The sequence below is a fragment of the Ananas comosus genome, linkage group 25 (genome assembly GCF_001540865.1).
Source record: "Ananas comosus cultivar F153 linkage group 25, ASM154086v1, whole genome shotgun sequence".
Taxonomy (NCBI): Eukaryota; Viridiplantae; Streptophyta; class Magnoliopsida; order Poales; family Bromeliaceae; genus Ananas; species Ananas comosus.
This window is the reverse complement of record NC_033645.1, coordinates 51,715-75,345: the sequence shown is the minus strand read 5'-3', so window position 1 is coordinate 75,345 and position 23,631 is coordinate 51,715. Positions and strand designations below refer to the sequence as shown.

At 37.9% G+C, this 23,631-nt stretch overlaps 3 protein-coding genes across 5 annotated transcripts; 2 read left to right on the top strand and 1 right to left on the bottom strand.

Annotated features, from left to right (window-relative positions):
* LOC109728930 (SH3 domain-containing protein 2-like) lies at positions 571–9,764 on the top strand. 2 transcript variants are annotated; one of them, XM_020259480.1, is made up of 10 exons: positions 577–754; positions 2,671–2,793; positions 2,860–2,929; positions 3,008–3,159; positions 5,253–5,354; positions 6,912–7,112; positions 7,228–7,290; positions 7,418–7,570; positions 7,695–7,769; positions 9,357–9,764. In XM_020259480.1, the coding sequence occupies exons 1-10, from the start codon at positions 695–697 to the stop codon at positions 9,471–9,473; spliced, it is 1,116 nt and encodes a 371-aa protein (XP_020115069.1). In that variant the 5' UTR covers positions 577–694; the 3' UTR covers positions 9,474–9,764. The 2 variants fall into 2 exon arrangements, with proteins under 2 accessions (XP_020115070.1, XP_020115069.1); XM_020259481.1 differs by lacking the exon at positions 7,695–7,769 and having other exon boundaries at positions 571–754.
* On the bottom strand, positions 12,584–17,173 carry LOC109703668 (subtilisin-like protease SBT3.6). Of its 2 annotated transcripts, none has more exons than XM_020224379.1 (11): positions 16,635–17,173; positions 16,428–16,519; positions 16,195–16,292; positions 15,914–16,069; positions 15,713–15,824; positions 14,592–15,135; positions 14,409–14,506; positions 14,087–14,326; positions 13,862–13,976; positions 13,545–13,749; positions 12,584–13,349 (listed from the first exon to the last, which is right to left on the bottom strand). In XM_020224379.1, exons 1-11 carry the CDS (start codon positions 16,719–16,721, stop codon positions 12,781–12,783), a joined length of 2,316 nt encoding a protein of 771 aa, XP_020079968.1. In that variant the 5' UTR covers positions 16,722–17,173; the 3' UTR covers positions 12,584–12,780. The 2 variants fall into 2 exon arrangements, with proteins under 2 accessions (XP_020079968.1, XP_020079969.1); XM_020224380.1 differs by having other exon boundaries at positions 16,630–16,683.
* On the top strand, positions 20,228–20,841 carry LOC109703478 (heterogeneous nuclear ribonucleoprotein A1, A2/B1 homolog). The gene is made up of 2 exons (XM_020224082.1): positions 20,228–20,319; positions 20,436–20,841. Exons 1-2 carry the CDS (start codon positions 20,228–20,230, stop codon positions 20,839–20,841), a joined length of 498 nt encoding a protein of 165 aa, XP_020079671.1.

Genomic DNA, 23,631 nt, shown 5'->3' with positions numbered 1-23,631 from the left:
AAAAAAAAAGAAAAAAAGATTGAATAGTTAATTCAAAATAGTTTATAATCTAAATAAATTCTGTACGTTATTATTTTAAAACAATTAATAAAACACTGACTGTCCCTAGCACAAGTAGCAAAGGACTTAATGGTTGATGCCCGAAGTCTTAAATTCGAAACCTAATTGCTTCATATTTTCAGCTAAATCTATTTCTAAAAAAATAAATAAAGTGAGCAGCGCGTTACCTTTCTCTAACCAAAAAAAAAAAAAAAAAATTAATAAGACTAAGATTTCATTTGGGATTGCAGGAAAATTACGTTACATACAATGAGAAAATACGATGAAAAATATTTATTTATTTTTATATATAATTTTATATTCCGCATATCACGATAAGCCGATTATAATATATTTTTATATATATTTATTTTAATTTTATTTTATTTAATAGCATCGGATAGGGCTCGACAGTAAAGTAAACCTAGAAGAAGAAGGAATGACTCCATTCGAGTGTAGGTATACTTTATTACAATTTCAATTTTTTTTTGTTTTTTTTTTTTAATTTTTTCCTCCCCCTGTCCGAAAGCAACCCCCTCACCCCGATTTGTCGGACTGTCGGACCCGAGTCCGCAGTCGGCGCCGGCTTCTCCATCCTCCCCACAAAACCCGAAATCCGCACCCCAAAAACCCAAAAAAAAAAAAAACCCCAAAAATGGACGCCATAAGAAAGCAAGCTACCAAGCTAAGAGAGCAAGTCGCCAAGCAACAGCAGGTTCCCAACCCCTCTCTCTCTCTCTCTCTCTCTCTCTCTCTCTCTCTCTCTTTAAGCATTTGCATTGCTATGCTAAGAGCAATTTGTTGGTTTTTGTTTTTTTTTTTTGTTTTTTTTGCCCCCCTACGTTTTTGATCTAGCAATTGAGGACAATGCTGGGTATTTTGACTTCGAATCGGTGGTTGAGTTTTTCTTTTCTTTTTTTTTTTTCAAAAAATGGGATTCGCAAGCTAATAAATTATCCTATGTTTTTTTTTTCTATTTTTTTTTTTGTTTTTTATAGAAAGAGAAAACTTTGAAAGTTGCTTCCGCGGTATAGCGCATTTTCAAATTTCAATTCTGGGGTTCAAAGTGTAACATTTTGCTCCTCTGTAATTTTTCTTTTTATGCTTCATTTGGATCGAGAGAAATAGCAGGCAAAAAAAAAAAAAAAAAAACAAAGGAAAAACAATAAGGGTAAACGTTCAATTTGTCCTTGTGAGTAGGGATCAATGGATATAGGTACCCAAAATTTTATCCGGATCCGAACGGAGTGGATTTACCCGATGCTAACCAGATATAGTTTCGCATATGTATATTAAAAACGAAAACCCGACGGATTTGGATTCGGGTATGGATTTTTATTCTATCCGACCTGAACTCGAACCTGAAATTATTTTACATTGTATATAATATATATATAGAAATGTTTGATGTTATATTTAAATTTGTATTTTAAAAATTTAGATTTAATGTAATATATTTTGAAATATTGTAAAGAGAAATAATTGTTTCGGGTTTGGATTTTCGGGTTCGGGCTTGAGTTCGGGTTTCGAATTTTTAGTCGGATTCGGGTTTGGGTATGGATTTTTAAAATCCGTCGGATTGGGATTCGGGTTCGGGTTTCGGGTTTGGTAGTCGGGTTCAGCTTTGTGTTTTTTGAAAATTCGTCTCGAATCCGACCCGTTGACATCTCTACTTTTGAGGTTTAGCTTATTTTCACTTTGCCAGAGGACCACCCCGTGGCTTGAATGGTTGCAGTTAACTATTCCATGGTTTTATTTTAGTTTCACCGTACGGTTCTCTCATTAAACAGAGTAGCAAAGTGATATTTTTTGCAAACCACGGGATAGTAAACTGTATATCATAGGATAGTGAACTGTTGTATTGTACCATTATGTACCGTTATGTGGTTTGTAAGAAAGTATCACTTTGTTACAACGGTAGTCATTAGAACCCTGCGAAAACTACATAGTGGCAAAGTGAAAGTGCGCTAAACCACAAGAGACCAAATTAAAGTGACCCAAAATAAAAAGTAAGTTTCTTTAGTTTTCCCCAAGGAACTGTCATAAAAAAGTAGCAAAGTGATAAATTTTATAAATCACATGATGGTGACGGTAAAGTGCAACACGCAGGGTGGTAAAGTGTTACATTTTAGCTAGTACCGCCACATGCTTTATAAAATATGCACTTTGCTCCTTTTAAATTACCACTACTTGTTGAAAGATAAAACGGAAACCACGAGTACAAAATCTTAGAGTTTAAGCCATAGGATAGTAAACTGCAGATGCACTATACGGTTGGGAGTGCTTTTGAAAGTTTCTCATGTTTTTTGATACATCATAGAGAGACGTTTGTACCATTTTTAGATGCATAAATATGATGAAGCAAAATTGGAGTTATGATAGCATATGATGGAGTTATGGAAGCGCGATTCAAGAGAAGTAGCATAAAGTAGTTATGAAGTGAGTAGCTATCCAGATGCTTCAAAGTAATTATGGTAGATAAGTAGAGTGATTGCTTTTTAGGTTTTAGGCTTCATCTTGTATTATTTCTATGAATAAATGAATAAGCCATATGATCTTCAAGTGAATGAATATGGTTTATCTTTTCATATTTTCTTGGGCATTGTGATCATTTTGTGAAAATCATGATAGGCTGTTCTCAAGCAATTTGGAAATGGTGGATATGCAAGTTTTGATTATGTGTTTAGCGATGAGGCGGAACTTCAGCAGCATCAGAAACTAGAGAAGCTTTACATATCAACCCGCTCAGGAAAGGTTAGCCATCTTATGACAAATCTATTCGACCAGTTTCTGTGTGTCTAACTCTAGTGTTTCTTTCAGCATTTTCAAAGAGATATTGTTCGCGGTGTGGAAGGTTTTATAGTCACAGGATCCAAACAAGTTGAACTTGGTATCTGTATAGCCCTAGTTCTTTTTTTCTCACTCTTTATTTTGTCATGTACATAAAGATTATAGATACCTTCCTCAGGCACAAAACTATCAGAAGATAGCAAGAAGTACGGTGCCGAGGACAGCTGTACAAATGTAAGTACGTTATCAAAAGCTGCACTAACCTTTGGGCGTGCTCGTGCCCAGATGGAAAAGGAACGTGGGGACTTATTGAAAGCTCTCAGCACCCAGGTGTGTTTTTTTTCTTTCTGTGCAGTTGATTGTTCATTTCTTCTTTTAAATGAGCTTTGGTTATATTGCTGATGTTACTTTTGGGAATCTAAAGCATGCAAATTAGTTGCCCTCTTGTTTCACTTTTGATATACTCCTTAATAACTCTTTGGCTCTAGAGTCAACTCCTACTTTTATGTGTTTGGGTTCTTGTTAATAGCCCTTGTCATGAATAATGACTTGTTGAGTGTAAGTAATTTGGGCGCCCATGGAAAGGAGGCCATGTACATTTTCTTCGGTGGCTGCTGGGAGCTATATATATATATATACACACACTCCTTTTCATGGTTGGAAAGCTATGTTTTGTGAATGTTGCCTTCGACGAGAACCTCAAAGATTATACTAGTGTTCTAGATTGGAAGGATGATTGAACTGATTTACTAATATATCTTGGCTGAGCTACTGTGCTGTCTGGAGTTTGTGAACATTAAAAATTCTATGCAGCACGTCTATGCGGATATAAATTTAGCATATTATGTCTTGCAAGTTGCAACCTAGAATTATATAATTTTTGTTTATCAGAACTTCGAGTGTGCTAAGCAGTTCGCTACCTAGCTAGTCCTAGATTTATGCATTTTCCTTGTTGTAAATATGTAATCTATGTTGCACAGGCGTACTGCGCCCTCTGTCTTATCCTTGTTCAGTTTATTAGTTTGTCAAGTTTACTTAAGTGCATTGGTCTTAATATCTTCTGATATAAGGTTCCCTATGAAGCGCAGATACTTCAATTTACGTGCTGTTTGTGTATCGGATACATATCGCATATGGATATGCGCTCGATACGCGCTCGATATGTCCAATAGGGGATTGGAGTATCCGGAATTTTTTTAAGAAGTGAAAAAAAAAAAAACACAGGATACAGCTCAGAAATGGGGGTGATACAGGAGGATATGGCCGGGGTATCGGGGATGCGGCTAGATTTTTTTCTGGTCTAAAATGATCGGAACCAAAAATTTTTTGTTCAAATCCACATCCATTTTTTTTTTTTTTTTGAGAAATAGGTAGCACGCTACCCGCTTCGTTTATTTCATTTAGAAATAAACTTAGCTAGAAATGTGAATCAACTAGAATTCGAACTTGGGACCTCGGGTACCAACCACCAAGCCCTTTGCCACTTGCTCTAAGGACGGTCGGTTTCAAATCCACATCCTAATCCACTGAAAATAAGGAAAACAGTAGGAAAAACTGTCAATCTCTCTTCAATTCTTCATTTTTCTATCTTTTTGCTTGGACGGTGGAAGGCACTCTCTCTCACCGTCCCCACACAATATTAAGTTATAGTTTAGGCCTTTAAGGTTTAACTTTTACTTTTTTAATCTAATTGACCCATCTAGTGTGACCTATCTAGTGTCAACCAAGAAGGGCCATAGAGAATGATTTTTTTTCCTATTTTTATGAAAGTTTTAGCATTTTTTTTTTGTCAATGTTTTATATAATAGAACCTAATGATATTTGAAAACATACATATATGATGAATGGCTAATTTTGTTTGTGCAACTAAATATCTATTGTTATCATTTGGTCAAGCTAGATGATAGTTGGTTAATAGTCTTTGAATTATCATTCCTTATGATTAATTATCTTTTTCGATGAACAAAGTTAGAATATTTGTACAAGCTGATGCATATATCTCTTAAATATACCTCAGGTATCCTGATTGTTCTCAATATATTATTATATATAGTCAACATATGTTTAAATAAATTTAAAATAATATTTTATTCAAGTATCCCCTGCATATCGAATTCTAGAATTTTTGGGACTTGCTGTATCATCATATCCGTATCCTTGTACCCATATCTGTGCAACATAGAAGTTTCCTAATAGAATATTCTATGGTCATGCCGATTTGGGTCTATCGATGTTTTTGTAAACAGTCACTATTTCGTCATACTCTTAATACCACTTTTTTCCTTTTCTTTTTTTTTCTTTTTCATTTTCTAAACTATAAACAGGTGATGGTAAACTAGTTGGCTCATTTGAATTTCACAAATCTTGATTTGCTTGTATGATAATGAGCTGATCAGATAGTATCAAAATTCTTGACTTGTCAGGTCGCAGAGCCATTAAGAGCAATGGTAGTAGGTACCCCATTGGAGGATGCTCGCCACCTTGCTCAACGGTATGACAAAATGCGTCAAGAAGCTGAAGCTCAGGTAACACTATATGCTAATATCTATGTGGACAATTATATTCTACGTTAGATATACCCTCTGAAATCATATATGTTAGATGTGACTCGAAATTGATAATCGACTCAAGTTCGGGTTTTCGACTCGCCGACAGTTTCACGGTGCGACCAAATTGGAAAATAAATTTGTGAAGGAAAAATGAAAGTCTGTGGTGGGTAGCGCAGGGCTCGGGCCTATTGGCCCTAGCCCGTAGAGTTTCCTTTTCATTTTTGCCCTAGAGATGTGAGATCGTGGTCGGTTGTATTATCACAACATTGTATTCCCTTTTTCGTTTTGATAGTGAAGTTCTCTCCTCCCTCACCCGTAGTTTTTTCCCTGCAAAGGGTTTTTCACGTAAATCTGTGTATTCTTCTATTTCTGTTTGTGGTTTGTTTATTTCCTGGTTGCCATTTTTGTTTCTGTTTGTGCGTTTGTCGTAACAATATATACCATATTCATCATTGCAAAATCTGAATTTTCAAATATAACCTTCAAAAACTTAATTCCTTACACATATAGTACCCATTTTGCTATCTTCTGCTTATAGTTGCAGTCATCTTTAATAGAGCGTTATTAGCAAACAAGAGTAGAGCTTCTGTTGTGGTGTGAAGTAGAGATGAGATTTTAGTGATTTTAGATAGATTTTTAGGATATCTTTATATAGCATAAATTCCTAAAAACTAGGGATATTTATGCTTTTTACGCTTTTCCAAATTAGCTCTTGCTTTTGATAAAAAAGCTATTTATGCTTTTCCAAATAGTACAACTCAAACAACTTCTAACAGTAGTACACTCTACTGCCCGGCGAAAGTAAACCCTACCTTTGTAATCTTTTTATAAAAAAATGCCTCTCTTGAAAACTTTTTATGATGCAAAACCAACATCTCCCGTGAATTAGATGACTCCTACTTAAGAGCAAACTGCATTATTAAGGGGTTGAAAATATAGATTTAAGGGGATGTACGTGTAAAGATGATTTGTCAGGGATATATTATGTAAAAGTCCCTTTATTTCATTGTACTGTTTTATTGCTCCTGTTGCCACATTCAGTTTGCTATACATGGTTTTGATGATAATATTTTATATTTGGTTCATGATTGGAATAGGAATGGGAAAGAGAATTGGATTGCATTGGAATTAAAAATGGAATTACGAATCATCCAAAAAATGCTTGGTTCATTATTGGAATGGAAATCGGAATGGACAATTAGGACTCAATAGGATTTTGGGAGAGTGTTTTGATTAAGGGAGAGGAGAGTGATGAAGGACAAGGGAGAGGTGTTTGTGAGAGAGGGTTTTAATTCGCTTACTCTTACGTGGGTCAATTGAGAATTCAAAGTTAGATTGTGCCATAAATGGATTAAGCTATTCCCATTCTAGAGTGGAATGAGAATCAGAATCCGGTTCCTATAAAACAAACCACTTCTATCGGAATGAGTCAATCCCGTTCCCATTCCCGAGTCTAAAATAGGTGAACCAAACAAACCCTTATTGTCATCAGCTGATAGATTCTCCACTTTATAAATGGCACACACTTTTCAGGCTATTGAAGTTTCAAAACGCCAAATCAAAGGGAGAGAAGACGCTGGTAATATTGATAACAATTTGAAGTTGGAAGCAGCTGAATCAAAGTTGCAAGACTTGAAGTCGAACATGACAGTGCTTGGTAAAGAAGCCATAGTAGCAATGACTGCTGTAGAAGCTCAACAACAAAGATTAACCTTACAGCGTCTTATTGCAATGGTATGGTTTATTCCCCACTTTTCAAAATGTCATTTTTTTCTTTTAACATTTCTCATGTCGCTAATAATGCTTTGGCACAAAAAAAAGCTGATAAATGGTATTCTCCTAATTGAAGGTTGAATTAGAGCGCACTTATCATCAGAAAATCCTTGAAATGCTTGATCAGCTTGAAGAAGAGGCAAGTGGCACATCTATGTTTTTTGGTTTGCAAAAGCAAGAGCTAATATTGGTCTCAGTGAGGTGTTTTTCATAATAAGCACTTTTGTCCTTCTCCATTCATTTTCACTTAAAGCTTTGATGGACAGATGGTATCAGAGAGGCAGCGAATTGAAGCCACTCCAAGCCCAGTAATTGAAGATCCTGTGCCACCTCCTCCTTCATATGAAGACGCCAATGGCATATATTCTTCCCAAACAGTTAATGGATCAGGAGATTCTGTGGGATATTTTCTGGCGGAGGTACTCAATATAGCTTTTAATTTTTGGATGTGTAATGAAATGTTGGACTAGAACCAATTCTTTGATGGTTGGTTCTGTTTCGATGGTCTTTTTCGTAACTCTTTTACTTAATTGCATTATGAAGGTTGTGCATGCATATCAGGCTGAGTCAGATGTTGAGTTGGACCTGTCGGTTGGGGACTTTGTTGTTGTAAGAAAGGTAGTTTGTTTCTGACAACCTTTATTCCCGTAGCACATTTGTCCACTATTGAATGTAAAAATATAAAAACATTGTTATCTAACAACTTAAACTTTTGGAGAAAAACAGTTGTTTTATATAATTTAACATGATATTAGAGTAGAGAATCTTAAGTTCGAGTCCTATCAGGCTTCTAGCATTATTTAATTTCTCGTCTTGGGCTTATTCAAAAGTTTCGAGCCAAGCGCGAGGGGCAGTGTTGAATATAAAATATTCTCTAACAGCTTAAGCTTTTGGAGAAAAATAGTTTTTTCGTATAATTTAACATCCATCATTAGCTTTGATTGTTAATTTCCCTCTCCTTAGGTATTCAGAACTATACTCTATTGTTTGAGAAGTATCATGAAATAGAGTAAGGCTGCTATAATCTATTGAGTATTGTGCCCTTTGTGCTTATAAATTGTTTTCAATGATGGAGCTTCCCAATCGACGATTCACACCGTTAAATATGATCTAAAGCATTTAAAATTACTAGAAAATGAATTTTGTGATTTTTCAAAATTATAATAAAGCAATCCAGCAGGCATAAAATGAACCATCAAAATCGAACAACATCCTAAAAAAGAATGATCGGATCCTTCAATTTAAGATCGAAGTTATTGATCTTTATCTAGATAGTGAATAGATTTTTTTCAAAAATTCAATCAATTTCGATTTTTTATACCGTTAAACTAGCAAGTATTCCTACCGGTTATTGTAAGTTCATTTTGATATTTTTTGATTGTAAGGTAAATGATGTCGAAAAATTATAAAATTTGATATCTAAAAGTTTTAAATGTTCTAAATCATGTTTACGATATGGATCGTCGATTCGGAAGTTCTATTATCGAAAACAACTTATGAGTACGAAAATGATCATACTCATAAGAGTATAGTAGTCGGACTTTATGAAATAAGTCAATCCTCAACAAAAAGCAAGGAGCTGTAATTAGGGGACGCCATAATTTTCCATTGGTTAAGATTTCTGATAAGGACCAACAAAGAAGGCAGATGGTTATTTTGAACTTAAATAGATATTGAATTGCTTATGTTTGATCCTTGTTTCTGCTGTTGTGCCTAATCTTAAATGGGTCGGCATTCTAAACTTAAATGTGCCCTTTTTTGGGTTTTGGGATTTGCAGAATAATTTGAAATAAAATCTTAGAACTTAGAAGACAATTAGAAAATGAGCAGCCCAGGGAACAAATAATCATAATATCTTGATCTCTAAACGACGCTCTAGGCTACTTTGGCTCGTATTCTAAATGATGTTCTAGAGTCCCTTGGTGAAAACTATTAGCTTGATTATTGAGATTAATACCAAGAGATATCTGATGATGTTCGCTATGTTTCTCTAACAGTCTAAGTCATTTTATTCTGATTCTACTGAATTGTAGTATGTTTTCTAGTTTGCATCTCTTTACATTATTCTACGTTTTTTTTAATTAGATATGTCTTTGATGTTTTGACATTGATTTCTTTGTAACTTGGGATAACCTTGTTCACTGTTTCCCTGCATGTTATTTCCTCTCAAAAACCCTAATTTGAGATGCTGAATGCTCCATACAGGTGGCGAATAATGGCTGGGCCGAAGGAGAATGCAAAGGTAAAGCTGGATGGTTTCCTTACGGATACGTTGAAAGACGGGATCGTGTACCAGCGACCAAAATTGCTGAAGTATTTTAACATCTTTCTAGACTCGCCAAGAACAGCCGTAGAGCGAAGCTAGTAGTGCGCAGTGCAAACTTTTACCCTTCTGTTATGACCAGAAATTTCTGTACAGAATCAAGTTAGTGTACTTGAACTGTAGTTTCTAATTTCGACATTTAAATCCTCAGTAACACCTTAGTTGTAGAGTGTCGGGTTCTGGGCTTAATCTTAGGACCTTTTGGATCCTATACTTTGTTGTTATCGTCGATGATGATGATGATGATGATGATGATGATGATGTTGTTGTAAATTGAGAGTCCTTCCTCACTCTTTTGCTTGGCCTTGGCTTGTTGACAAATTCAGAGATCTCTCCATTTCTTTTTCTCTTCAAATTCTTTCCACTCAAACAGGCCATATTCAAAACCAAACTTTAGGAAGGGTTGAAATACTCTGCACAGCAGAATCTGCTCCAAAACTCGTTTCTCTGTTTCATTGAGAATATTTTGATTAGCACATCTCGTCTATTGAAATGATGCAGTAGTTGGTTGAGTATGAAAGATGTCTACAACTACATACAAAAAAAGGCATTAATTCATTATCCTTGGGTTGCTTCTATTACCCAAAAGATTGATATGCTAGGAAACTGATTTATAAATATATATATTGATATTTTCACTCGTGTATCTGTTGGATAGAAAAGACATGTAGAATTAGTAGGTAAGATCTGCGAAAATTTATCTCGTTAAATATTGAAGGTGCCAATTCAATCTATGACCTTACAGAATGAAGGGGTTTAGAATTATCTTTAATACTATATTATCCAAAAAAACTGATCTAATACTTAAGATATTCAGAAATATATGTTAACACCTTTCTATTTGTTCTTTTTTTAAAAAAAAAAATTTTGAAAAAATGAACTAAGCGGGTATCATGCTACCTCTCTCTAAAAAAAAAAAAATCATTCTTCTTCGGATATAATATTTGTTCCTCTGAAAAATTTAGACTACCAAAGTTGTAATAGATTAGAATTAAACTTTAGGTTGCAATTAAAAGAAAAAAGAAAATTTTTGTATTGCAGATAATTATCACTAGGTAGTTTGTTTTGGCATAGGTCTATTTTAGTTTTGTCCAAATATTGACTTAAACTTAATTTGGTATTGAGCTCTATCTAACACTATTAGATAAAATAAAGTTAGAAAAAAAACATATAGGGATATGCTTCTGTATTTTTCGGTGGGACCGCGGAAAATATATCATAACCGACTCATCGCAATATGCGAAACGCAATATTACGTACGGAAACAAACAGAATATTTTTCTATCGTACTTTCTCACGACACGTAATGCAATCGCCCTACAACCCCAAACGAAGCCATAGATTGCTAAACTTCTTGTTGTCTATTTGAAGCTTCTTGGCATAGAGAAAATGTAAAAAAAGTTATTACTGCTTCCTTGAATAGTTCTACTCAAATAATTCTACTCAATAAGCACTTTGTAAACGCTTCAATTACTTAACAGAGTAAAATAAGTCCGTTAGTTAAACCATTAGCTTATCTTGAAGATAAAAAACCAATTAAAAGTTCTGGATCTAAATCTATGACCAGACAATTTTTTTAAAAAATAAAAAAAAAAATTATGATCAGATTATGTGCTACTTAATGATTAGAGAACTGGACCCCAAACCGATAGTCGCAAAATAGATTAGGGGCCATTTGGCCTTCGATTATGTGTGAATAACCTTTTTTTGAGGGAAATCACGCCTGAAGGCGATTTTATTCAATTAATCGTGGTACAGACTGAATAAACTCATCAACTGAAGACCAAAAGGAAAACTTTTGCTGAAGCGATCCGCAATTTCAACATTTTTAGAGAATCTCGAAGTCCATTCAAAACTGAAATATTTGAATCTCTCTGTAAAAGTCTATAGCCCCATGTCCGAGCTTCGGAGATTAGTGAATCTGAGTGATAACTCCGAAGGTGCAAAGTTTTGATGATGGACGCTAAATCTAAGAAGATATCAAAAGTTTCTCTGGGATGCATTAGCAAAAGAAGGGATTGCTCCAATTTCCACAGAGCAAGCATCGTGGATTGCCTTTATATTGCATCAGATATGCACGCAATGGTTCCCTGTTGGTCGGTAATCTCGCAGCTTTTAACGTGTCTTCCACAAAGGTTAAAGTAGCTTCGAGAAGTAGTCTTTGTGATATCAGTTAAACAAATAAAACTTTTTAAGTAAAGACATATAGAATTACCTGAACCGTCGACCATTTTGATTTAACTATCCAACCTTTCATATTCAACCTTTCAATTTATTTGATTTGAATCAATAAACAACACTTTGACTTCTAAAATTTAAATATATTGTCTATCTTTAACAATTTAGTTAGCACATTCCATACAATTCTTGCAACTATAAATTTATTAGAGTAAGTAATTAGCTTAAATTTTGAAGTCAAAGTGCTGTTGACTGATTCAAATCAAATAAATTGAAAGATTTGACAGTAAAATTAAAATTTTAAAAATTAAAAAGTCGAATCAAAATGGTCCGTAGTTCAAGGAAGCTTTGTACATTTTTATCAGTTCTTAATATATGCCATGACTATTGAAAAACAAAAGGAAAAAAAAAAACCTAGCTTTATTAAAAAAAAAAAAAAAAAAAAAAAAAAAAAAAAAAAAAAAACCTGCAGCTACCATAGCAGCAGCAAGTGTCAGAGCCAAAACAGTAGTGGATCCAACACTTTAATCAACACAACTTAAAGAAAGAGCATCTTTGTGGATTTAGCATCTGTTACTAATGAATAATAAAGAAAAATTTGAAAGTAATAAGTAAAGAATTGGTCCCATTAGTTAAGCACCCACATTTATGATACTAAATAAATGAACAAACAAAGCAACAAACTTAGAATTGATTCGCATTATCTTTGATGAAATTATTGATCCCATTATCTTGGATGAAGTAATTAGTTATCTCAAACAAATCCTCTCAAATCATGAGCTACTTTTTGTTGAATAATAGCTTAAGATTCTGAACACTAAATTATGAGTTTCATGCACAATTATTTATGAAAAACTTTTTCTTTCTTTAAGAACCTTTGAATCAGTTAGATATTGTTTAAAATCCTCTATTATTTCAGATTTGAATAAGATTTAACAAATATAAAATCGGCGAACGAGAAATCATATGAGAATGTCATTACAATGTGAGTCAACTAGTGACAATAACAAGATTTCGGAGAACAAAACATATGATGTGCACAAATGGCGTTTAAATTTTAAAGGGAAAACAAAATAAGGAAAGAGGAACAAGAAGTTGATTTCCACTGGAATCATGATCATGTTTCCATCATGCAACCGTGTAGAAGTCGTCGATCACCGTCCGAACCGCCAACGGAATCATCACCGAATGAACTCCATCCTCCCACGACAAACTTCCGAACACATACCGCCCTCGCACGTCTAGCTTCGTCCGAAAAGTTACCTTGAATGACAACTTCTTCGCAGTCATGTTGAACAACAAGACTTTGGGCTCGACATTTACATGTACTCCTTTCGGAGCTTCTACGCGAGCTCGATACACCGCATTAACCGGACCTACATTTGTAACTGTTCTTGATACTGTCAGGGTCTTTCTTAGTTCAGGAATGGATATGGAAGGGAGATTCAAGTCCTTCTGCGATTGACGGGAGCTTTTGCACGCTTTGTTGTGCTGCGTCATTGAGCTTATAGCGGAGTTATTGTATCCCATGGAGCAAAGAAAACGGATGTAATCGGAAACACCCGTGTCGTAAACTAGACCAGGATCTAAAGCCTTGTTTGGGTCTACGTGGCCACCTCCGTGATCGAATGCGTCGGCTTGCTTGTAAGGAGCACCTTCAGCTACTATACTGAGGCCATATTCGTCATATGCGTTAGCTGTCGAAGAAATGAAAGCAATTTCAGAATCAAGTAGTGAGAGAAATCGATCTCATTTTATTTATGATAGGCTTGAAATGGTTATTGTGCAATTTCAGATAGCCAGGGAACTAGTTTGGAGCTACTTGTGTATATAACCCTTTTCGAATCAATGAACTAAGTAAGATTGAGGCAGTAGATTTTACTGCAGCAGACCTGTTGTGACCAACGCGGATTTAATCGCGGCGGGGCTCCAATCAGGATGGATCGATTTGAGAAGCGCTACAACAGCTGAGATGTGCGGGCACGACATCGACGTTCCTGAATCAATCCTGAAATTAACCGGCCTGCTAGTGGGAGATAACATGGAAGCTGGGGGCCATGCTGCCAAAATGTTCACACCAGGTGCAGCAATGTCAGGCTGCAGAGTGTATCCATGAGTTAACCACAGAAAAGCCGACATTACTTTAATAGCAAAAATCGTGGCCTTATCACTTCCGACCGATACGTAAATGAAACTTACGGAGAATTACCTTCAGTACAGAGGGGGACAACGAACTCGGGCCTCGAGACGAGAAGTATGCCACTTCAGGAGCAATCAGTTTTCCAAGAATTGTCTTTGCAGAGCTAAATTTCACAACCGGTTTTCTGCGGAAAAGTGTCAGGAGAAGATTGCTGCTTTACTCTCCAAAACCAAATTTGTACCAAATTAGAAAACAAAGGACTTCGAAGTTCGAAGGACACGTATATACATGTACCTTGTGTCGCCGATGTAATTTAGTATGGTACTTCCGGTTTCAAGGTCTACTTGGATGCACGGAATATCATATGAAGATGCAATATCCTTCGTCATGAACTGAGCGAAGATGACGCCGACACCGAGTGCTTTTCTGACTGTGTCTGCCGCAACAGAAGCCACCCTTTGGCCCCGTGTTTGGAAACAAAGTACAATTTTTCCTCTTGCTAGAGTAGCATTAAGAGATCCTGTATTGCAACTTCTGCGAGGGCATTAACTTGAATAGAAGGATATTTCACCCCGATTTCGATTAAATTGGGACTGTGGCGAGGAAAAAATGTTACCTTGCATCACTATCTTCTGTATCACTGGAGGCGATATCTTCGGCATTAACAATTTGGTAGTTCCTCTTATGATGCTTTCCAGGGTATAGGGTTTGACCCTGAATTTAGAACACATATGTCCAGTGCTAAACAAACATAAAACAAAACAAACATGAAACAAGAAATAAGAAGTTGAAAACTTACCACAAAAGTACTGTTATTCCCGAGGGTGATCCTCGAAATGAAAGTCCGGTCAATCGTGCTTGCTGCGACAGTTATAATCCACGGAGCAGTATTGATCACTGTCTGCGAGTACGGCCCGGAATTCCCTGCAGAACAAACAACAGAAATTCCTCTGCCCACGGCATGAAAGGAGCCGATCGCCAAAACATCCTCGACATAAGTAGGGAGAGGTGGCGCTTGGCCCAAAGAAACTGATAGAACATCCACGCCATCATGTATGGCATCGTCGAAAGCGGCGAGAATGTCTGCAGAGCTGCAGTCTCCTGTGGCCCAGCATACTTTATAGATAGCAAGTCGGGCCCGTGAAGCTCCTCCTCTCGCTAAGCCTTGAGCAAGCCCATTGAAGCTTGCGTTGGCCACTAAGGCACCGGCGGCAGTCGATGACGTGTGCGTGCCGTGACCGACAGCATCGCGGGGAGACAGGAATTCAAACACTTCACTCGTGTTTAGTTTACCGTTTTCAGCTTCATATCCTTTGATGTACCACCGTGCTCCGATTATTTTCCTGCGGAAAGAAACCTACCATGAAGCTTTCAAGTTACCACCGTGATAATTGCAAGTTCTCGGACGGTTTGAGTTTCACATTTTTCGACATAAGCAAGCAAGACTCTCTAGGAAAAGGGTAATCTAATTAGAGGGCAATGAAATAGGAGACCTCAGTATTGAGACTCATACATCATTTGGTCAAATGTAGTAGGATATTTAGTAGGACAACACCTCATGCAGTAACATTGTTAATCGACTAGTAGTTGAATGAAACCCAAGAAAAGAAATATCGCGACTCTTAGAGCAATTGAAATGGCGAGTAAATTTACTTCGAATCTGAAAGAAATCCTTAGGCTTTGTTTAGAATGTTCAGTAAGATAATAATATTTGTCGATTTATAAGCGAAGAATACTATATGATAGAGCTCGGACAAAAAATCTTTCTAAAAATATGAGTCGAAAAGGTGATATGCGACATATATATAGCTTGACAAACTAAGAGAGATACAACTGACATCAAGAGATAGTCCTAAATAAATGAAGAATATCATATTCTGCTTTGTCGACGAAGCAGGTGTGAGGATGAAAGTCGCCAACCTATTGCAGTTTGAAGCACGAAACTTCTCGCCTTCGACGCATTTCCCTCTCCACCGTGGCGGAACTTCTCCCATGCCATCATCTTTAAAGCTTTCGGATTCTGGCCATATTCCTTTGAATGAAAGTACATAGGCAAACTTCAACAAATATGAAGCTCCAACCTACAATTTTTATGATGAATCATTAAAACATTAGACTCACCAGTATCCAACACACCAATAATCGACCTCTCGCCGAATCTACTCAATGAGAGGAGCCCATTTGAGGGTTCTGGACTCAGATGCAGAAAATCCCAACTCCTGGTGGTGTGCAATTCAAGAATCCGGTTCGGGACAACCCGAACAACTCCGGGCCAGTCTGAATTAATTCATTATGCAACAAAATGAAAATAAATAATTCTCAGAAACAATGATACCCAGAAAAAAAAAAGAGAAGAAGAACAAGAACAATTCAAATCAACTTGTCATCCTCCAAATACACACCGACAAGGCGGGCCGCCTGAGATTCCGAGAGCACAGCAGCAAATCCTGAGAACCCATGCTTGTAGCTATAAAGAATTGATGTTTTCGCCTCTTCTTCACTAGAAACAGCAAAATAATAAGCCTTTATTGCAGCAAATTTGTGTGGCTAAATTCAAAGGAACAGTTACTGTCAATCTTGCAGATTAAACAAAGTGATTTAACAGGCAAAACTGAAAAAGGAAATTAAGAGAGACCTCCCAAGCACACTGGTGAGGATCCCATGGTGGAGTTCATGAACAAGGTGTGGCTGCATCTGGGGTTTCTCCCCCATGTACACAATGTACACCTAACCATGAGAACAACAACAACAACAACAACGACAACAACAGCAAAACCCCATGTTTAAGCATTACATAACATCAGTACAGAAAATCAGAAAATGGGCAGTGAGATAACCTTACATTACTGCCAGAAGATGTCCCAAGAAGCAGAAGCTGCAGCAGGAGGAGGACAAAAATAGTGTTCTGAAAAGCAGAAGCCAAAGCCATTTCTTCCCCTAAAAAAAGCACTAGTAGTAGCAGCAGCAGCAGCAGCAGCAATAATAGTAATATTAGAATTAGTATTAGTAGTAGTAGTAGTCGTAGTAGTAATAGAGGAGTAATTAAGAGAGCCCAAGATCTGTTGTTGTGTGTTGTTATTGGGCAGTGGGGATGGCTGATTTATCCAGGAGATTGTCGGTTCAATTCAAACTCAAAAAGTAATGGTAATTTATTTGGGGCCTTAAAAAAAGTTTGAATCGTTTTCTTATCATCTGCTATTCCTTGATTTTACTCTTGCAGGTGTTGGGTTCTTTTATTTGTAGCTGGTCTTTTATAACTTCTTTTTGTGGTTTGTAGCTTTTGTTGTTGTCAGTGTTGTATTTTGGAAGTGGGTTGGTTGTGGTGGAGAGGAGGAGGAGGAGGAGGAGAAGTGAAGTGAAAGAGGAGAGGGGGGGTTGACTTGGAAGTAGGGAGGAGTGGACTTGGATAAGTGAGTTTCCTTGTGGACTGTGTTAGGTTCTGGCTTTTTTTCATACTTTTTATAATTTTTTTAATATTTTTTTTCAAAATAATATAAGATAAAAGATTATGATCTTAGAATTTTTTTGGGGGACATGTTTGATTGATGAAAAGTAAAGTATAAAAAAATGAAACTTTTAAAAACTGAATTTGTTTGATTATTTAGTTAAAAAAAGATTGATCATATCTCTTTTTTCTTTTCAGAAAAGTGGGATGTCATTTTATAGTCGGATTCTCTTTAACCGACTTCCCGTCTAATAAAATAAAATGTTATAAAAAAAGGATAATGTCACGCCCCGGGGTCCTTTTTAGTTTAAATGCATAGCGGAAGCGTCCAAATTTTTTTTTTTTTTTTTTGAAAACCTAACCCCCATGGTATGCCAGATCCACCACAAATACAGAGAGTCCACTGTTCTCACGGACAGAGTCTCCACTGTATTTGCACGGCATCGCACAAGTACAAGACATATAACCAGGATACAACAACAACAAATGAATATACAACATTTAATCATTTATACATTCATACACCATTCACAACAGATTTTCATTTAGAGTTTAATCATAAATCCACGAAAACCTTTTTTAAATCTATTTCCCACACGGGAACCTTTTTCTTTAAACGCTACCACGAGGGGTAGAAAACCATTTCCAATATTTTACATGAAAGCCACGAGTGTTTTATTTAATTTCACAAAACCATGTGTATATATATCAAAGTAAACAAAACCAACTAAACCATATGTCTAAGATATATCAACAGAAGTAAAGAAGGTAGTAACTAAACCAACAAACCGGGTCGGAAGCTCTATCGACTGCTACGAACGTGTCTCACGTCTCGTCTCAACCCTCACCGCCCGTAATACCTGAAAAATGGTGGGAGAGGTGAGAACATGTAAACATGTCTCCCCTCCTAGTGGGTACCGCAAGCCAAATAAGGTAAGGAGTACTCACCGGATCAGGAAGAGATAAACAACAGTATGGGTAAGTGAAATACAGTAGCAACGATAATGAACGAATGAGATATATATATAAAAGCACAACTACCACTACTGTAATGTACAACTGCAAGCATACAAGGATATCAAAACTATAGTAGTAAGACAACTGTAAAGAAAGAACTGTAAGTATATATGCAACAACCGCTACTATAGCTATATGCGTCAACCGGACGAGAAGTCCAAAAGTACCCAATCTAAACCGCCGTATCGGTCTAAGGACCTCAAGCAAAAGCCACTACCTGCTCACACCTGGCATGTAACCCTAACACAAAGAGAACACCGCTGGGCTCACGGGTCGGATGTACGACCACTTTTCCGGAAAAGAACACCCTCCTGCGGGGGATCAACCCGCTGGTGTACGTGAAATGCACTCGAGCTGTGGCGATCAATGCGGATATGATCAATAGCCAACCGTCGGCAACCAGCCGACAATCACCGCCCCTCGGGGCTAACCGACCAAAAGGTCATCCAACTGTAAGGAAGTACAAGAACCGACCACTCAGGTCAACTAGGATGGAACAACTCAACATCCTCTCAAAGATATGCAAATACTACTCAATGGGTCAACTAAACTATAAATGCAAGAACTGACCAATAGGTCTCAAGAGTATATCAATATAATCTGGAACTATCGTCAGCCACAAACCGACAATCCTACCCCTCAGGGTACACCGACCTCATAGGTCATCGAACGACAGAAGTCAAGGAACCGACCGACTAGGTCACCGATCTCACAAGAAATCACGAAACCGCTCTACTCTAAACATGATACAGGATATGTAGAATAGCTAAGTAGAGCAACAAGGAAACATGGTATAACTACTCTACTTCTACTCAGGATACTAATCATGCAAACAGCGAGTAGAGTAAGATGTAAACAATAGGGGTGCAAGGCTCAATATACTATACTACGCAATAGTAATAACAGGAGAACAGGAATAGAAGGATATCACCGAGCGTGCACCACTGTACCGACTTCGGATCGAAGTACCCACCTTTACGAATGTCGCACCTGTCTCCTGACAGCGAAAGAATGTCAACTGGACCTAAGAAAGGTCCACCGGGTTAGTGTCTAACCCACAACTAATAACCATTAAATCCATCACCCACAAACAAACCCACGGAGATCGGTTTCCCCAAAACCAACTACCGTAACACGTCGGAAGTCCCGAAAATCGCACCGGGACTCCGCCGGGACTCACGAATTGTCCCGAAATGCACCGACTTGTGCTACGAGTCACCCGCTGCCATCAAACACTAATATTTGTGTGTCCTGGTAGCAAACACAAAATCTCGCCTCCAAACAATTATCGTCGGATAATCGTTAGGATCCGGGCTCCCGAAAGTGTCTATTTCGACACCGGAACCCACCGTCGCTCACCCGTCATTTCTGAACCCTTGAAATGACGCGAGTGACCAGCCAACAAGGCTCAGCGACATAGCAAATCATCACAAAGCACCGTCGGAAGAATTCCAAACTGAACCCGCGTTCCGTCGGTGGATTTTGCCGAGAAACGTACCGAAAATCACTTTTTGATCCTCGCAAAGGTTGGGGCCTTGGACAATCAATCCAGAGGTCACCCTTAGCTCATCCATGCTGCCAACAGTAGCCGCAACAACCCAAATTGCATAAAAGCCCTCCCGATTACCCAAAATCACATTGTTCCATGCGATTTCGGGGCTTTTATGGTCAGTACACGCAAACCATAGGTCAATCGGCTAAGCCGAGACACCTGTTGACAGGTATCAGCGTGCCGGAGGCCGTGCTCACCTTTCGGAGCACTGCCGGCCACTGTGGCGTGCGCACGAGCGACGCAGAAATCAGCAAAACAGCGTGCACAGCACTAAGGTCGCATCTAATACACAAACCAGGACATCTTTAACCCTGCCGGAGGTGAACACGATGTTCAGCACGAGTCTTAGATCATCGTGCTCACTTCCCGAGGTGAAGGAGACTTATCGGATCACCGAAAAGGTGACCGGAAACGTCAGACTATGTGCTGGAACATAAAAACAGCATACCGGAGTCAGGGAGAGCTAGGGTTGGTCGCCGCCGGCCGGACGGCGGGCGGCCCAGCCAGGGGAGGGTGCGGTCGGTAGGTGGGGTCCGGGGAACCCTCAGGCCGGCGGTGGGAGGCGGCCGGTGGCGCGGCAGAGGAGATCAAAACCCTTAGCTAGTTCTCGGGTTCTACGTCCACGGCAGCCGCGCGGTGACCGGAGGAGCTCAGGGCAGCGACGGTTGGACGCCGGAGGCCGAGGGGAAGGTGGTGCTCCCGTCGGTGGGCGGCGGCGGAGCTTGGGAGCCGGGAGGAATCGGCCTTGGCCCGCACGGGGTCTGGGCGGCTGCAGGGGATCTGAGCGGCGGCCGGCAGCGTGCGGGGACGGCGGGGCGGCAAGCAGGAGGTTGCCGGAGGTCACCGGAGGGCGGCGAGGCCGATGGGGGGCGACGGCGGAGCGCCAAGACCGAGGTCACCCAAGCTCGGCCTGGGCTGACGGCAGTGGCCGCAGGGAGCTCGCGGGGCTCCGGCAGGGCACGGGGATGGCCGGAGTCGGCGGGGAAGATGCCGAAAATGGGTCTCAGCCAGGGGATGTTGAAGCTCGGGTTTTGATGCCTCCCCGAGCACAACAATCGAGCTGGTGGCAAGGTGGTTAGAAAGAGAAGTTGAGGGGAGGCCGGGGTGGCTTTTCCGGCAGCCGGAGGTGATCACTGGCGGCCGGAGCGTGAGCACGGGCAGGGCAGAGGACTATAGTGCGGCTTGGGTGGATAAGATCAGCTGGGAATGCGAATTAGTGTTAGGGTTCTATGGTTGAACCCTAGAACACTATTTATATATAGTGTAATGTTGCGGAACACCCCCCTATTCCAGTAATATTTCAGCTAAGCCCCCTGCCAGCATGTGCATTATGCTTATAAGTCCCTCAACGTTCAAAATCTCGCGAGACGGTGCATAAAATATTAGGTCTTTTCGCGATTTAACCATTTTGCCAATTTGACCCCATAGCGGACTTTTCGTGATTCCTGAAGATCCGTCCGTCAGATTTCTGAATGGATCGCACCAGCACGTTCAGCACGACTGGGGCATCGAATCTAGCATCTTACTTCGTCCGATTGGTTCTCGATTTGTGATAAAACCATCCCTCTTTGTTTTCACCATATAACTACATATATGAAAACATGTAATTTCAATCAAACCCCTTTTTCTCGACAACCGTGCATCAGAACCCAATTCCGTCAATGCCATTGGGTTTAGAATAGTTGAGCCGTTCGAAACGAGCTATTGGAGTCCTATGTTCGGAGTCCAATACGCGCCAATAGCCAGCACTACTTCGCGGCTTCTCCGGAAAACCGGAGTTACTATTTACTTAAGTGAATACTAAAGATCGCGTAACTTCTCCGTTCTAACTCGTTTTCTTCCGAAACTTGACGAGTGCTTATGTAATTAAATTACACACAAAAACATTATCAACAGAGAGTTCAGGTACACTATCAAAATCTCAGTCCTTACAGGTAATGAGTTATCGCAACAATAAATTTATTTAAATAAGTAATTAGCTTTAAGAACTCAAAGTACGGGTAACTGACTCAAATCAAATAAATCGAAAGGTCGGATAGTAAACCAAAATTTTGAAAGGTTGGATAACAGATTTAGAATGATTCATATTTTAGATAAGCTTTGTGCGTTCTTACCTACTTTTAAATTCATTTCCAACTTTGACATTTTCTTCTAGTTGGTTTCTATATTGGAGAGAACTGTAGTTGGATCAGTTAGTCTCTGCAGATGGTTGGAGTTGGGTCTCTTTTTTTTAATTTTTCTAAATACTTTACTATTTTTAGTATTTTTAAGGATTTTTTAAAAAATAATATTAAAAAGAAAATAATGAATTTTGAATTCTTTCAAATTTATTTTCAACTTTGATATTTCTTCTTATTGGTATCTATTTTCTAAAATTGATAAGTTGTAATGTAGGAGCCAAACTGTAGTTTAGTCAGTAGACGATAATATAACTAAAGTTTTAAAATTTTATTATATTTTGAACTCTAAAAAAATTTTGCCGCACTCCGGCCGAATTATATTATAATTATAACAAACCAGATGGAGGGTAGGGGTGGAAACGAGCCGAGCTTGAGCGAGCTTATCTCAGCTCAAATTCGGCTTGAAATTAATTTTGAGCCTAAATTTAAGCTCAAGCTTGGTTTGAAATTAATTCGAGCCGAGCTCCGAGCGAGCTAAATTCGAGTCGGCAGAGCCGAGTCATTAACAAAGCTGACTTGAATTATCTCAACATCATGACGATAATAGTTCTAATTTGTTATTAGAATTATAATTATTTGATACAATAATATGTCTAATCAGTTCAAGTTACAAATAATTATATGGAATATTGGTATTATAAATTATGAAAAAAAATAATTTATAAGATTGTAATATCGTAAGTTTTTCAAGCACTCATATGTCTTCTCTTCCGCCTTCAATCTTCATATTATATTATTTTTTTATGCGGTCAAAAAATAAAATAAATGTTATAGGATATGATTAGGATTTAAACTATTTCAATCATATATAACTAGAAATTTAAAATTTATATATAAATAATAATTTTTACTTTAAAAATATGATTTTAATATACTTTCAAATTACTTAATAGAAAGGTATCGGAACGGCGGGATTATCTGTTTATACCCCCCGCCCCCCCCGATGTAACTTGGAGGGTGTCGATGTTGGCCACTTAGGGTGAGAGTAGAGAAAGGAAAATGATGAAAAAAATATTGAAAAATTTAGGTCTCTGTAAAGAAAGAAGATAAAATAAAAATGTATAATTTAGAAAATTTGTTTTTTATTTTGTCTAGTTGGTTTGTTTTTACTAGACAATAACATTTTGCCCAATTTTTAATAATCAGGGTTATTCACTCCGGCTATATATATATATATATATTATAAAGAAGAAAGAAGGCATCCTCGGATAGGTGCCAAACAGAAACATGTTTGTTTAAAATCATATAATGTATTAAGTAATAGGGGGTTTTAAAAATAAGACCAACATCCCCACACCCTAAGGTTATTTATTATAAGTTCATAGTATCTAATTATATATAAATAATAATATTTAACTGTTTTATTACAGTAGATAATAGTTTTAGGCATCGAAAGTATTAAAAGAATTTATGTTGCTCTTTTTCAACACTATTAATTTTTAATATTATAACATTTATTAATTTTAGGATTTTTTTAAAAAAAAAATTAGGTATTATTTTATTTTCTATTGGGCCAATTGCAAAAAAATCCGACTGGTTTTGAGCTTTTGCACAAACCGGGCCTCCATTTCGTTTTAAGATTCGGTTCGTTTTTCAAAAAGATGACAAATTAACCCTTTTCAAAATGCATTTAAAGAAGTATCTA

Bases quoted from the DNA above. Each gene is read 5' to 3' on its own strand.
- LOC109728930 (XM_020259480.1), top strand. From the start codon at position 695: ATGGACGCCATAAGAAAGCAAGCTACCAAGCTAAGAGAGCAAGTCGCC. The intron at 2,794-2,859 runs GTTAGCCATCTT...TGTTTCTTTCAG, and splicing joins TATCAACCCGCTCAGGAAAG to CATTTTCAAAGAGATATTGT. The intron at 3,160-5,252 runs GTGTGTTTTTTT...TTGACTTGTCAG, and splicing joins TGAAAGCTCTCAGCACCCAG to GTCGCAGAGCCATTAAGAGC.
- LOC109703668 (XM_020224379.1), bottom strand. From the start codon at position 16,721: ATGGCTTTGGCTTCTGCTTTTCAGAACACTATTTTTGTCCTCCTCCTG. The intron at 15,825-15,913 runs GTGAGTCTAATG...TTTCATTCAAAG, and splicing joins TATTGGTGTGTTGGATACTG to GAATATGGCCAGAATCCGAA. The intron at 13,750-13,861 runs GTAATTCTCCGT...TACACTCTGCAG, and splicing joins TGTCCCCCTCTGTACTGAAG to CCTGACATTGCTGCACCTGG.
- LOC109703478 (XM_020224082.1), top strand. From the start codon at position 20,228: ATGTGCTGGAACATAAAAACAGCATACCGGAGTCAGGGAGAGCTAGGG. The intron at 20,320-20,435 runs GTGCGGTCGGTA...CGTCCACGGCAG, and splicing joins GGCGGCCCAGCCAGGGGAGG to CCGCGCGGTGACCGGAGGAG.